Source organism: Moschus berezovskii, chromosome 13 (assembly GCF_049115385.1).
Source record: "Moschus berezovskii isolate FMDL1 chromosome 13, NW_MosBer_1.0, whole genome shotgun sequence".
In the NCBI taxonomy this organism is placed as follows: Eukaryota; Metazoa; Chordata; class Mammalia; order Artiodactyla; family Moschidae; genus Moschus; species Moschus berezovskii.
This window is the reverse complement of record NC_142472.1, coordinates 36,111,083-36,125,602: the sequence shown is the minus strand read 5'-3', so window position 1 is coordinate 36,125,602 and position 14,520 is coordinate 36,111,083. Positions and strand designations below refer to the sequence as shown.

The 14,520-nt window shown below is 44.3% G+C and overlaps 1 protein-coding gene across 11 annotated transcripts in view; it reads left to right on the top strand.

The window, feature by feature from the left end:
- Positions 1-4,351: 4,351 nt before the first annotated feature.
- LMO7 (LIM domain 7) overlaps positions 4,352-14,520 on the top strand; it is a 228,959-nt gene continuing 218,790 nt past the window's right edge. For 3 of the 11 annotated variants that reach the window (XM_055426473.2, XM_055426475.2, XM_055426474.2), the window contains exon 1: positions 4,500-4,680. In XM_055426473.2, the coding sequence (XP_055282448.2) occupies positions 4,621-4,680 (60 nt within the window). In that variant the 5' untranslated portion in view covers positions 4,500-4,620. Of the gene's footprint in view, positions 4,681-14,520 lie in introns of all 11 variants that reach the window. The other 8 variants (XM_055426486.2, XM_055426484.2, XM_055426480.2 and 5 more) reach the window with 7 other exon arrangements.

The following is a 14,520-nucleotide window of genomic DNA, read 5'->3' as shown; positions in this document are numbered from 1 at the left end:
CTGGATATGTTCCGTTGTCCACTAGTTTACAGTGTATGGGAGCTTGAATAGAATTTGTACCCTACTGCTCTGTGAAAATTTAACTCTTGTGTGTTAGTCATTTAGTTGTGTCCAACTCTTTGCGACCCTGTGGATTGTAGCTCACCAGGCTCCTCTGTCCATGGAATTCTCCAGGTAAAAATACTGGAGTGGGTTGCCATTGCCTTCTGCTGGGGATCCTCCCAACTCAGGGATCAAACCCGGGTCTCTTGCATTGCAGGCAGATTCTTTTAATTATATTGAATTGGTTCATAATGCTTTTCAGGTCTACTGTATCCTATTTTTCTGTATATTTATTCTAATAAGTTTTGAGAGTTTGATAATGAAACTCCAATTAACAATCTTAATTTCTCTGCTTAAAAAATTGAAATTTATAGTGGAACTATATGTAATTTTGTTCTGCATTTTCCAAGTCTCCTATAAATGTGTTATTATATTTTCATAATTTAAAAACTAAAAAAGAGAAAAAAGAAAAATACAATCACAAATTTGATTACTTTATAGATGACTTTTCCCCCACTTTGTAATATATATATTTCATAAGCATATATTTCTTTTTTACTATTTATTTTATGCTGGAGTATAGCCAATTAACAATATTGTGATAGTTCCAGGTGTACAGCAAAGTGACCCAGTCATGCATATCCATGTATCCATTGTAATATCTTTTTAAACATCTCTCTGTGTCATGGACTATCCTTTTACAATTTTACTGACTGCACAATATCTCATTCTATGGGAAAACCATAATTTATTCCACCATCCCTATCGTTTAATTTGCTTTGAGGATCTCATTTCTAACAACATGCATAATGTCATAACAGGTTGAGTCCTCCAGAAACGAACAGAAATGCCATTTGAAGCATAAGATAGTTATCAAGGACTGACGCCAGGGAAGTGAGGAGGGAAGGAACAGGAATGCGTGAGGGAGAAGTTGAACTCTGACACAGGCTGACAGCCTCAACAGACCTCACTTATATAGAAAGGGCCCATCAGAGTTGTCCCGAATTGGGTGGAAATGACTGGACTTTTTATAACTTCAAGTCCCTGGGGCCACTTTCACTGGGCACAGCCTCAGGTGAGGCTGCACTCTGCAGCCGAGGTGGCCTTCTAAAGAGAGATTTGGCTAGTGCTTCTATGTGTACATTGAGGATGCTTCTTTTATTCATATATCTTCACCCGTATCCTTAGGATAAATTCTCAGAAGTAGAATTGCTGCAGTAGAGCAAGGGCATTTTAAAAACTTTTAATATCTATTGCCAAATTACCTTCCAGAAAGATGGTCACTTTCTCCTATCAACAGTTCATTTCATCACTAATGTATAAGAATGACAATTGCAGTCGTTCGTGTTTTTAAATATTGAAAGGTGCTTCAAATTCTTTTGGAAAATAAATATTTATGATGTTTTGTCATTATGAATTTTATTTTTAAGTCCTAAGGCAGGTTACCTTTCTCTCTAGAGCTGTATAAACCACTCCAGAATGACTGATGATAGAAGGCAAAGAATTGGATTTGGGTCTTCTGAATTGCAAATTTGCAACACTAAAGAGACAGAAATGGCTGGTGCCTGAGCTGACTTGAAACAGAATTTGCAGCACCCTATAGCTCTTTCCATGTGAGTATTTGAGCAAACAAATGAAATTCCCACTTATTAGGAAAAAGCCATATTTGACACACTACTGATAGAGATGAATGAGAAATAATCATCATTTATTAAGTGCCCACTTGATGCCAAGCAATGCCCTGGGCTTTTACATACACCATCATAATTTTAATTCTCACAAGAAACATTTGAAGTAGTTATTCTCATCACAGTTTTCAGGTGAGCAAATTGAAACTCAGAGAATTTGGTAACTTGGTAACCTTAGTCATCCAGATTCCCAAGCCTGTGCACTTCTTGCCATTGTGGGCTGCTTCCCCCATCGCTGAAAGTCAACTGACAGAGCAGTAGTTTTAAATGGCATAATATATATATATATATATATACACATACATATGTGTAATAACTGTAGTAATAGTAATTCTCATGAAGCTTATAGAATGTCTGTATTTCTATTGGTTTGGAAGTCCATAGCATTCACTGTCTAAAATTTTTGTATTACTTATGATAAACAGCACATTGCATATATAAGGTGCTTGCTAAATATTTAATATTGGCTTGGTTAAAAGGTTCATTTGGGTTTTTCCATAAGATATTATGAAAAGCCCAAATATACTTTTTGGCTAAGGTCTTAAGTAGCCAGAAAACATTTCTTCCTAGTTTCTTTAATCCTTTCATCCTCATTGGGTTTGTTCTGATCTTGGTGTTGTCAGGAGGCAAGGAGATGATCCAGCCAATGGTTTTTCACTTTAGCAGAAACAACGGGTGAGGTTTCTAAACAGACCCACTGATTACAGACAGTGCCAGTGAAAAAAAGGTTGGATGAAAATAAACATAACAAATAAACACCATCCTCTAGAAGTCACCCAAATCTGGAAGGCTGCTGGTGAAATCTTTATTCAGAAGAGTAAATGAGTTCAATTCCAGCTTTAGGTCTAATGTCTGCTGCTGCTGCTGCTGCTGCTGCATCACTTCAGTCATGTCCGACTCTGTGTGACCCCATAGATGGAAGCCCACCAGGGTCCCCTGTCCCTGGGATTCTCCAGGCAAGAACACTGGAGTGGGTTGCCATTTCCTTCTCCAATGTGTGAAAGTGAAAAGTGAAAGTGAAGTCGCTCAGTCGTGTCCTACCCTTAGCGACCCCACGGACTGGGTCTAATGTCTAGGTAACAGGAAATACTGAGGGAAGAGAAATATTGTGAAGACACCCAAAAAAGAGCCATCAGAGAAAACTAGAAGGCTGACTGGTTTCCTTAAGGCAATGTCCTTCTAAAACAGGGGGTGGATGGTGGAGTGGGAGAGAAGTAAAAAGCTAGTCTAGGCTAAAAAAATAAAGAGGTAACTAAAGGCGTTATGTGGTTATTGTTTGGGTTGTGGTCTAAGTCAGCGGTAAAAAGACATTTTGGAATCCATTGGAGGAATTTGAGTCTGGACTGGGTGTAGTTAATACTAAGTGATTATAGTTAGCTTTAGTTAAGTGTGAAAATGATAATATGCAGAAAAGTGTTCTTTAAAGAATGAGATGTCTATTAAGCTATCTATGGGTGAAATATAATTCTCTCTTGAAGTAGGAAATATATCTTCAGTTGAAAAGGTGATGAAATAAATAAGGCAAAAATAGATTCTAGTTATTCATTATGCTAGTCTCTTTGCTCTTTGACGTCATTTTTCATCATATAGAGTAAACGATCCACCAGGAAGAAAAATAAAATGATTGCTTCCTCTACTGGAGTAAGAACTCATCTTCCAACCGTGACACCATCAGTGTATGGCCGGGATAGGGCTTCAAGAGCTTGAAGCGAGGTTCCAGGGAGCCTAGACAGATAAGCAGGTTCCTTTCCGGAGATCTGATTTGAGTACGAAAAGAATCCACATACGCCAGCCTTTGAGCCTCCTACCCTCCAGACCTGCACACCTACCCAGGGCCCTTGCGGGGGGTGAATGACGCCATCACCTTACTGCTCCGGGCGTGTTCCCAAACCACGCCGGATGGCTGGTTTGACGCGCAGGGTGGGGGCTGACTTTCTTTCCCCTCGGACCCTTCGCGGAGGGCCGGGATTGGAGTGGCAGGTACCTTCCTCCTCGCCCACCTGGGAGCCGAGCAGAGCGGGGCGGGCCCAGGCTGGGGGCAATGGGCTGCACGTGCCTAGGCCAGTACCCTCACCTGCCGCCAGGAGGGCCCGGGCCACGGAAGGGGGCGGAGACCTGGGAGAGGGGCTGAGCGCACCTGGCGGCGGGCCGGGCGCGCAGCGGGCTCGGCCGGAGCGGGAGCAGGTGAGGGCGGCGGGCCGGGCCGAGCTCCACCGCGGGGGACGTCTCTTGGCCGGGAAAGGTGCAATTGTGTGCAGCTATTCCTGGTATGTCAGGCCGGCCGGGCGGCCGCGAGCGGTGGGGGCCCCGGGAGAGGGAAGGCGGCCGGGCGGGCGGAGGCGAGAAGGATGAGGACAGGATGCGGCCACGGCGGGGAGGATGGGGGGCCCGCGGCGCGGGAGCGGGAGCGTGGCCCGGGCCACGGCCTCTGGGAGGACGGTGGCATCCCCTAGCCCAGACTGTCCGACCACAGAGGCGGCTGCGGCCGGGAGCCCCGGGGCGCCGGGGGGTGGGGGAGCGGAGGGGGCACGGAAGCGGCGCCGGGGCGGCCGGGGCGGGGCATCCCGGGAGGGCGGCGGCCGCGCTGCGACTTTTGAAGTCGGAACAGCCCTCGGGTCTGGTGCCGCGCGCCTCCTCCGGCCGCCCTCCCCGCCTCCCGCCCTCTGTCCGGTCTCCGCGGCGTTTTCGGGAGTTTGGAGAAAGCCACGTATTCAAGTTCTCGCGGTTCGAAACTTTGCCGAAGTTTCAACAACTTCGCAACAAAGGGAAAGAGACAGCGTGCCCCGGCGTCTTGCAGCCGGAGAGAGGCCGGGGCATCTGGCCCGCCGTGCGCGGCACCGCCGCCTTTCTGCGCACCCACCACCTCTCTCTCCCCCTAGTTCTGGAAGGGATGGAGGAGGCGGAGGCCGGTTGCGCCCTGGCGTTCGCCGAGGCCCAGCGATGGGTGGAGGTGAGTGCCTTTTCTCCCCTCCTTTCCGCACGAGTTGGCCGCTCTTGCCACTGGACTTTCAGCTCTCCCCGGACCTTCGTGGGCGCGGCGCGTCAGGCTGGTTCGCGCCGTAATTCGGGGGACTTTCCGAGTTCCGTGTCTCTTATCATTTAACGTCCAGCGAAGCTTAGCGCTGCCCTCCTCATAGCTGTTTCCCTGAGTTGCCCCGGAGCGCCTCTGCCAGGGCCCCACGGGGTTTGGGGACCGCGCATCCCTGCGGACCATCCCACGTCCGCGCCAGGACGCCGGGGATGTCTCTGCAGGGCGGAGACGGCTCAGGGTCCTCGGGTGCCTTTTTCCGGCGGTGGCTAGAAATGGAAACGCCTGAAATACACCAGCTTGGGCGGTACTGTGTGTCGGATGGGAGGGCGGATGGAGGACCGTAAGATACCTGTGGCGCCCCTGGAGCGATGCTTTCTCCGAGGTGGCTTCCGGAGCTCAGGTTGTGTAAATTAGGGCGCGTAGGCTTTCCTAAGTCGGCATTGGTAAGACTAAGATCTCCTGAAATCACTCACGCAAGGGTGGTTATTTACCCAGCTATGCCTCAAGGAGATCTTCCACTCCAGTTTTTGCCTTTAAAAGGAGACGGTCTCCTGGAAGATCCAGGATCAGTGCCTTAGGGTTACTTCTGTCTGTGAAAAGTTAACACCAGGACTTCTAACCGTTATCTTTTTGGATGTCAAAGATGACTTTTATAATGATTCTGAAGTCTTCCAGGCAGATGTGAATCAGGAACCACTGCTTGTTAGTGATGTCTTTACCAGCTTGGCAGTCATTTAGGGGTTATTGAAGCCAGGTGCTGGGCTATTCAACGTATTTAAATATTCAAATTAGGATTAAAGATTTTTCCTTGGGAAAAACAGCATATTCAAGAATGCCAAAGCAAACAGTACCTTAATTTATTTCTTCTTAAAGTCTTAAATGTATGTATGTGGGAAAAAAAGAATAAGCTTTAAATGTTATGGTTTTTCACACCAAAGGAAAGTGAATGTCTCACTATCACCTAGCCAGTGGTGGAGGGCGTCTAAGAAATTAGCTTTGCCATCATTTTGTACTGAAACTTTGAGCTGGTTTGAAGGTGACCTAAAGGTGTGAGGCGAGGGCATGGGGCGGTTGGGAGAGGAATAAACACTGTATTCTGAATTGAAATGAGAGTGGAAAAATTCCAGCAATGTAGTTAAGAGAAATAACTTCCCCCATTCATAAACCTTGACAAGTCAAGCCTTTCAAAGGTAATTTTCCATTAGCAGTGTGTGTACTGCATAATTTTAGAAGTTGAACTTGCCCTTCAGTGTTTGAGTGTTAGGGATGTAGAGAGGGAGAAGGGAAGAAATATGGGATACATTTTTGGCCAGACAGGGCTCCAGTGTGGAGGTTGCACCTGCAAGTTCAGTGTTTGCTTAAGGGAATCTGTGCTTACTGATGATTTCACATCCTTTCCTGTTTTAGTATACAGATTTGGAGATCTCAGCATTCCTGTTTTGGTGATAACTTGCTTGTAATTGGATAAGATTTCTGTGAGAAGTTTGTAATAAACTTTGGGGTGATGTGTTGTGATAAAAGGTATCTCATGTGCTTGGTGAATGTGCTCATCTCCACAACCCCCATCCCACTCCCCCAAAAGTGTTTGTCAGCAATGATTTGGTAACTTGGTAAAGTGTTTTGTTCCTCATTAGCAGAAAGCTGAATGTTTCTAAAGGCTTTGCCTTGTCATTTGAATGTGGTTAACTCTTATGAAATTAAAATTGACTTCTTTTTCTAGTGCCCCAGGGAGCAGGGCAGTACATTCACTGAAGATAACATGGTAATTTACATATTCACCTATACTTTTGGTATACTTGGGACACTGAAGTGACAGCTTAGTGTTCGCGGCTAGGTTTATGGTATTTCTTCAGTTAGTGTCCGAATGTATCCCTCTTCTTCTCAACCAGAGCACATATTTTAAAATACTGCTCTTGCCAAAAGAAGCAGGATGAATGACTGTCTCATTGCCACAACATCTTAACTCTGAGAACCCCTAATTTGAAAATAAAATATTGATTGCACAGTATATAAAGTATTTTGGAAAGTGTGGAAGATTATAGTGTAAATCTTTCTCCTGCTGGCTAACATTCTTGCTCCATTTTTCCGTTTATGTTATACTTTACATACACTGAAGCATAAATGTTTCATTCATATATATGTGTGTCTATGTATATATACATAATGCATGTATATGAACATATGTATTATGTAAATTATGTCATGTATATATGCATATAAAACACAAATAAGTATATCCTTGATATATTATATGCTATCATATCGTGGGCTTCCCTGGTGGCTCAGTGGTAAAGAATCTGCTGCCGGTGCAGGAGACACGGGTTCAATCCTCTGGAGTAGGAAATGGCAACCCACTCCAGTATTCTTGCCTGGGAAATCCCATGGACGGAGGAGCCTGGCGGACTACAGTCCATGGGAAGTAGACAGAAGCAGAGTAGAAGCAGAAGAGTCAGACATGACTTAGCGACTAAATAGCAACAACAGTACTATAATATACATATTATATATATTGTATGTAATATGACCTGATCAGCTACTTTTATTTTCAGCTGCAGCTTTGACTAAGGCAAGGTCAAAAGACTCCAATAGCATGGTAAATCTTTGAAAGATAACCAGAGTCCATGCGGGTATGTCCTTACCATTTCTGTGCTCCATCAGCGATTTTAAATAACTGATGTATTACTCCCGCAACCAGAATTAAAATCATTTTTTTTTTGTTTTGGGAGGAAGAGAAAGGGTCAGGTGAGGACTAGTGCTTGTTATTCTGCCAGTTATTGTCACTTTACGAGTCTTTATTTCAAATTGTTCTTTGCCATTTAAAAGTGTATATATACTTCTGCTTAGTTTCATATTTGAAATAAAAACAAATGTAGGAACATAACCTTCTAAGATAATTCAACGTCATGATATTGGATTATTATCTGGTTGAAAATGCAGTTTGGAATATTAATAATGTAGTTAGCTAGTTTATGATTAAACAGTCGTTGAAAGCCAGATAATGTAATGGTTTGAAGGTGATGGCAAAGGGGAAGCTTGAGTCTAGCAAGGTCATGGAGTGGGAGAGGAAGTGGTGGAAAATGCACTCCAGACCCTGTAATTTTAGTCCTTTTCTGCAGCACCTTTTAATTTTCTGTGCCAGATATTTGCCTCTGTCTTTCTGTTTGGGGGGAGCATTAAAAACCCTGTAATAAACAGACAAAACACCAATGAGATGGAAAGCTGAACATTATTGCTTACTGCATTGGTTGGTTACCCATTTCCAGTTTGTGACTTTCATTTTCCTATCTAGGTTGAGGTTTAAACACAGTAGTAATTTTTATGACTGGAGTAGAACAGGCTAGTTTAATTCCACACCTTCCTGCTCCCCTGCCAGTCCTGTTATCTCTGGGTTTGATATTTTCAGTATCACTGTCACCCTGTAGAAGGACCAAAGAGATGCCAGTTGAGCTCATTGTCATGCCTGGCACCAGAATACGAATCCTTCCCCAGTTACTTCCAGCTGGTCTGTTTCTCCACTTGCCCATTTCTGTCCTTTAGGGATCATGTGCTGGTCATCACTTTTGTTTGCATTTAATGCTAAATTTTGAAAGAATTGCACTCTGTGGGTTTCCCACTGATAGTTACATAATTCTCCTGAGTGATTTCGCTCTTTTTCTCTGTAAGCTGTTTCCCTTCTCTCGGTGGTTTCCCACCTGTGGTCTGGTGGGAAAGGATTTGCTGAGTGCACTGAGTCCTCAGTGCATAGTAGTGCTGTCTGCAGACAAAACAAAGGTTCTCATGATTTGTACTGTTGCTTTTCAGATGGATGTAAAGTGATGTAAACATGCATTTGAAAATCTTAACTGAATTCATTGGTGCATTTCTGGTAATAATATATGGTTTCAATGGACAAATGCTAAACTTGAAAAGACTCGGTAAAAATTTGTTTAAGATTTTCAGTGTTAGAAAGCAGTTCTTATTGTAGCTGTTGAAACTGGAATTAGTTTTTCAGAACGTAACTTGATTTTGATTTTTGTTTTCTGTGGAGGCACGAAAAGATTTTAAAGTCTGCATATACGTTAAGCTGTGAAACGTAGCTTCCACAGCCCTTTACAGTCTGGTCTGTGGCTGTTTGTTTTTGCTCACTTTGCCCATTACTATTTACATAACCACTAGATAGCATAGAGATTAAGAGCACAGATTTTTACATTTATCCCCAGAACTTATTTATCTTACAACTAGAAGTTTGTACCTTTTGACCTCTTTCATCCAATTCAGGATAACTATAATTAACATTGCTGTATAGCATTTTGGAAAGTTGCTAAGAGAGTAAATCTTAATGTTTTTATCACAAGGAAAAGCATTTTTGTAACTCTTTGAAGAGATGGATGCTGACTAAGCTTACCGTGGTATTCATCTCACAATATATGTCAAATTGTTCGGGGATCCACATTTCACCTATGCAAAGCTGTATGTCAATTAAATCTCAATTGAAAAAAGAGGAAAAAAAGCACCATTTTGAAATTAAATCTTTAAGTCGTGGTTCAGCTTCTCAAATCCTGTAGGCCTCGGTTTTCTTCTTTGAGCCTCCAGGGGTGATTATGCCAGTTGAAGGAGGTGCTGACTGTAGAGAAGTTGTGTGTTAGTTGCTCAGTCATATCTGAGTCTTTGTGACCCCATGGACCATAGCCCCCAGGTTCCTCTCTCCATGGGATATCCCAGGCAAGAATACTGAAGTGGGTAGCCATTCCCTTCTCCAGGGGATTTTACTGGCCCAGGGATCGAACCTGGGTCTCCTGCATCGTAGGCAGATTCTTTACCATCTGAGCCAGTAGGGAAGCCCATTAGAAGTGTTCCCTAATCCTCGCTTGCGTTCAGGGTGCTGTTTTCTCACCTTCAGACTGTTGTGATTGGAGTACTCATTCCTTGTTGACCTAATATATGTTACACCTCTTTAATCTCCCACACTTGGGGTCTAAGGTTGACCCTTGTGTGAGGCCTTTTCTGGGCTACCAAGCGTCCACCCCACTCGGTTCTTCCTTGTCTCTATTGCTTGTGTAGACCTCCCTTTCTGTACTCTGTGGTATAATTGCATCCATTTTTCCATGTTAGACTAGGTGCTAACTGAAGGCGGGAACAACATTTTATCTTGAGGATTTGGCTCAGTGCTGCATAAATATTTGTTGAATGAAAGGTACAGTCTTAGGGCTGTGGCTTTAAAATCTTTTATTCTTTTTTTTTTTTTTGCCACTTTGCATGGCATGTGGGATCTTAGTTCCCTGACCGGGGATTGAACCTGTGACCCCTGCCTTGGAAGTGCAGAATCTTAACCACTGGACTTCCAGGGAATTCCCAAGGCTGTGGCTTTAACAAAACCTATGGACCCGACTTTATTGACTATGCCAAAGCCTTTGACTGTGTGGATCACAACAAACTGTGGAAAATTCTTCAAGAGATGGAAATACCAGACCACCTTACCTGCCTCCTGAGAAATCTGTGTGCAGGTCAAGAAGCAACAGTTAGAACCGGACATGGAACAAGACTGGTTCCAAATTGGGAAAGGAGTACATCAAGGCTGTATATTATCACCCTGCTTATTTAACTTATATGCAGAGTACATCATGTGAAATGCCGGGCTGGATGAAGCACAAGCTAGAATCAAGATTGCTGGGCGAAATATCAATAACCTCAGATATGCAGATGATACCACCCTTATGGCAGAAAGTGAAGAAGAACTAAAGAGCCTCTTGATGAAAGTGAAAGAAGAGAGTGAAAAAGGTGGCTTAAAACTCAACATTCAGAAAACTAAGATCATGCATCCGGTCCCATCACTTCACTGCAAAAAGATGGGGAAACAATGGAGACTGTGACAGACTTTCTTTTCTTGGGCTCCAAAGTCACTGCAGATGGTGACTGCAGCCATGAAATTAAAAGACGCTTGCTCCTTGGAAGAAAAGCTATGACCAACCTAGACAGCATACTACTTTGCCAACAAAGGTCCATCTAGTAAGAGCTATGGTTTTTCCAGTACCCATGTATGGATGTGAGAGTTGGACCATAAAGAAAGCTGAGCGCCGAAGAAGTGATGCTTTTGAACTGCAGTGTTGGAGAACACTTTTGAGAGTCCCTTGGACTTCAAGGAGATCAAACCAGTCAATCGTAAAGGAAATCAACCCTGAATATTCATTGGAAGGACTGATGCTGAAGCTCCAATACTTTGGCCACGTGATGCAAAGAACTGACTCATTTGAAAAGACCCTGATGCTGGGAAGTATTGAAGGCAGGAGGAGAAGGGGATGACAGAGGATGAGATAGTTGGATGCCATCACTAATTCAGTGGACATGAGTTTGAGCAAGCTCCGGGAGTTGGTGATAGACAGGGAAGCCTGGCCTGCTGCAGTCCATGGAGTTGCAAAGACTCGGACACAACTGAGCAACTGAACTGAGCTGAACTGAAGAACCGGGATTCTTCCCTTCCCCGAGTGTCTGAAGCTGAGCTCTTCACTTTGGCAGTTGGTTGGGAGCAGTTACACGATGTGCCTTCCTTTGGGTGCCAGTGTGTGCTTGCCTGTTTACTCAGTATTTCCTTTTCTGCCCCAACCCTGTTCCTGAGTGAGGTCACACTACTCCTGCCTTCTAGTTAATGGCTTCCCTCATGGGGATGTACATGCAGTCATTTTGTTATCCAAAACTGCCCTTGATGTGCCTGCTTTGTACCAGGTATTTGCTGGGCTGTGTATGTGTGTGTTAGTCACTCAGTCGTGTCCAACTCTTTTCAACCCTGTGAATGTAGCCCGCCAGGCTTCTCTGTCCGTGAAATTCTCCAGGCAAGAATACTGGAGTGGGTTGCCGTGCCCTCCAAAGTCTTCTGCATTAGCTGGCAGTCTCTTTACCACTAGCACCACTTGGGAAGCCCAGAGTTGCAGAGTCTACCTTTGGTCAAACGTATAGGCCCATGCCCAGCAACCTAATAATGTTATCAAGTATTTTATAGCTCAGGAAGGTTTCCTTGCAGAGGACACATCAGTCTTTACTGTTCCACTCTTCTGATTTCTAGCATCATAGATTGCTCAGGGCAGTCGTGAGCAGCCAAAAGGTGTCTTGATGTCAATTTGTTTTTTTATTCTTTACGCAGCATTTTACTGTTTCTTGAACACATACTTTTATTTAGCAAATAAGGAGGAGTCTTAGGGCAGGAGGGGTGGTAAGAGATGAGGGCGTTCACAGAATTCTCTTGGGAAGGAACTGATTCACACAAATAGGAACCTGGGTAGAGATGCTGTTAGAATTGCTTGATTCCGGAAAGTGTAAACACATCCAACAAGGTATTTCCTGAGGAACTGGGAGGATTCTAGCAGAGTCAGTCATCCTGGTTGCTTTCAAGGTACTGGTATACTGAAAACTAGAAATGGACCTCTTTTTAAAGTGGGGGAAAATACCAGGAACTTGCACCTTTCATAAAAAGAGTACTCTTGAGCCAGCTACAGAAATGAACTCGTTGGGCCAAAGGCAATGAATGATTTTTTGGTTCTTGATAATATGGGCGCCCTGGGTTCAGTCCCTGGATCAGGAAGGTCCCCTGGAGAAGGGAATGGCAGTCCACTCCAGTATTCTTGCCTGGAAAATCCTGTGAACAGAAGAGCCTGGTGGCCTATAGTCCACAGGGTCGCAAAGAGTCAGACACTACTGAACGCAACTAACACTTTCTCTTTCACACATCACCAGGTACCCTCTGAAAGCTTTGTGCTCATTTGCAGCCATGAGCAGGGGTAGGGGGCCCCAACCTCTCATTATTCTGACCAGAATTAAACTTGTCATTTGCATTTTCCATCTAAGTAAATAGATGAAAGGTGTATGTTCTACTTTTTCTCAGATCACTAATGATATTTATCTAACCAGTAGAGAATAAGTGAAGGCGTTAGTCACTCAGTCGTGTCCGACTCTTTGTGACCCTATGGACTGTAGCCCACCAGGCTCCTCTGTCCATGGAATTCTCCAGGCAAGAATACTGGAGTGGGTTGCCATTCCCTTCTGCAGGGAATCTTCCTGATCCAGGGGTCGAACCCTGGCCTTCTGCATATCAGACAGATTTTTTTTTTTTTACTGTCTGAGCTGCTAGGGAAGCCCCATCTAACAGATAACTCATTGGGTTTGTTCCAGTGAGGAAGGGTGAAGCTGAAACAAGGGAGGGTTCGGTCTTCCCTAAAGGAGGTCACAAGAGGCGCATAGGGCCCCTGGGCTCTTGAGGTGAGTCTCTAGGGTCATGGGCATGGTAGGGCCATCGAGGAATTATCTCCTAATGGTCTCACTTTGCTTTTGGTTGTTTGGAGAGACCTGTCGAGTTCTCCATTTCATCTCCAGTTATGAGAGGAAAAATGGAACAGTTGGTCATTATGAGGAAACGGGGCACCTTGATGTTGCTTCAGCCATTTGCAAAGCACAGAAAATCTTAGAGCTTCTCTGAGGCTGAGAGAGGAGTAATGTCTGGAGAGTGTGGCAGGGAGTATGCGATTCATTCAACCCAATGGGGCAGCACTCCCCCGCTCGCTCTCTCTGGATGCCAAGGGTGCTTCGGGTGGTCAAGAGTTTCTCTTGAGACTAATTGACTCCTTTTACTGCCTCCTTCCTTTTAAAATCTCATGTGGCAGCCTGGATGGGAGGGGAGAAAGGGGAGAAAGGATACATGTAAATGTATGGCTGAGTCCCTTTGATGTCCACTTGAAACTGTCACAACATTGTTAATCGGCTATACTCCGATACAAAGTAAAAAGTTAAAAAAAATCACTTCTCAACAGCATGTGAGTTTTAGAAAAGCACTGTTTTTGCGAATGTTAGTTAAGAAAAAGCAAGCAACATCAACACAATTACCTTTTAGTTAGACTGTTTTAGTTCAGAGAAAATAGAGTGTAGGTTAACTGTTTCATCTGTTACTGTCTGCAGACTGAATTTCTTGTATCGTTCCCATGGCCTCCACTCCTGGACAGAAAGGTCTCAAGTGCTTGTTAAACAAAGACATTTTGCATCCAGTCAAAGGGTTGACTGATTTAATTGATGTCTGGAGATCTCCTTAAACCTGTCAACTGTCAGTAATGTATTTGAGCTGGAGGAAATGATAAATTATGTGTATTACCTGTGTTTCCTCTTGCTGAAGGTGATTGTTGGGTATGTTTCTTTAAAAACACTCTCGATGTACCCAAAGCTCTTAGTAAGGATAATAGCTGTCATCTCTGCACAGCTTTGAAACAGAGGTTGAGCACACTCACTCTGCCACTTACAGATGAATTGCGACACAGCCCCATAAACAGCTTTTTCAGAAAGTGTAAAATCCTTCCCAATTGGCTTCTCAAAACCTGGTTCTAATTCCTGGTTACGGGATGCTCAGTTTGGTGCCTACGTGCATTTAGATGGTGGTGCACAGCCGTAGACGTCACATCTGTCTCTAAGTACATGGAGGATTGTCTTAAGGAGAGAGGTTAGGAAAGTTTTCTCTGGGCTCAGAGGGCCAGGTGGTGCAATGGTGAAGAATCCGCCTGCCACTGAAGGAGACACAAGAGATACAAGTTCAATCCCTGGGTTGGGAAGATCCCCTGGAGTAGGAAATAGTAACCCACTCCAATATTTTTGCCCAGAAAATCCACTGGACAGAGGAGCCTGGCGGGCTACAGTCCATGGGGTCGCAGAGTTGGACATGACTGAGCACGCACACCGGGCAGAACTGGTAATAACTAATTGGGCACAGTGAGCCTTTCAGCTCAAGTATTTTGAAGACCTTCTATAAAT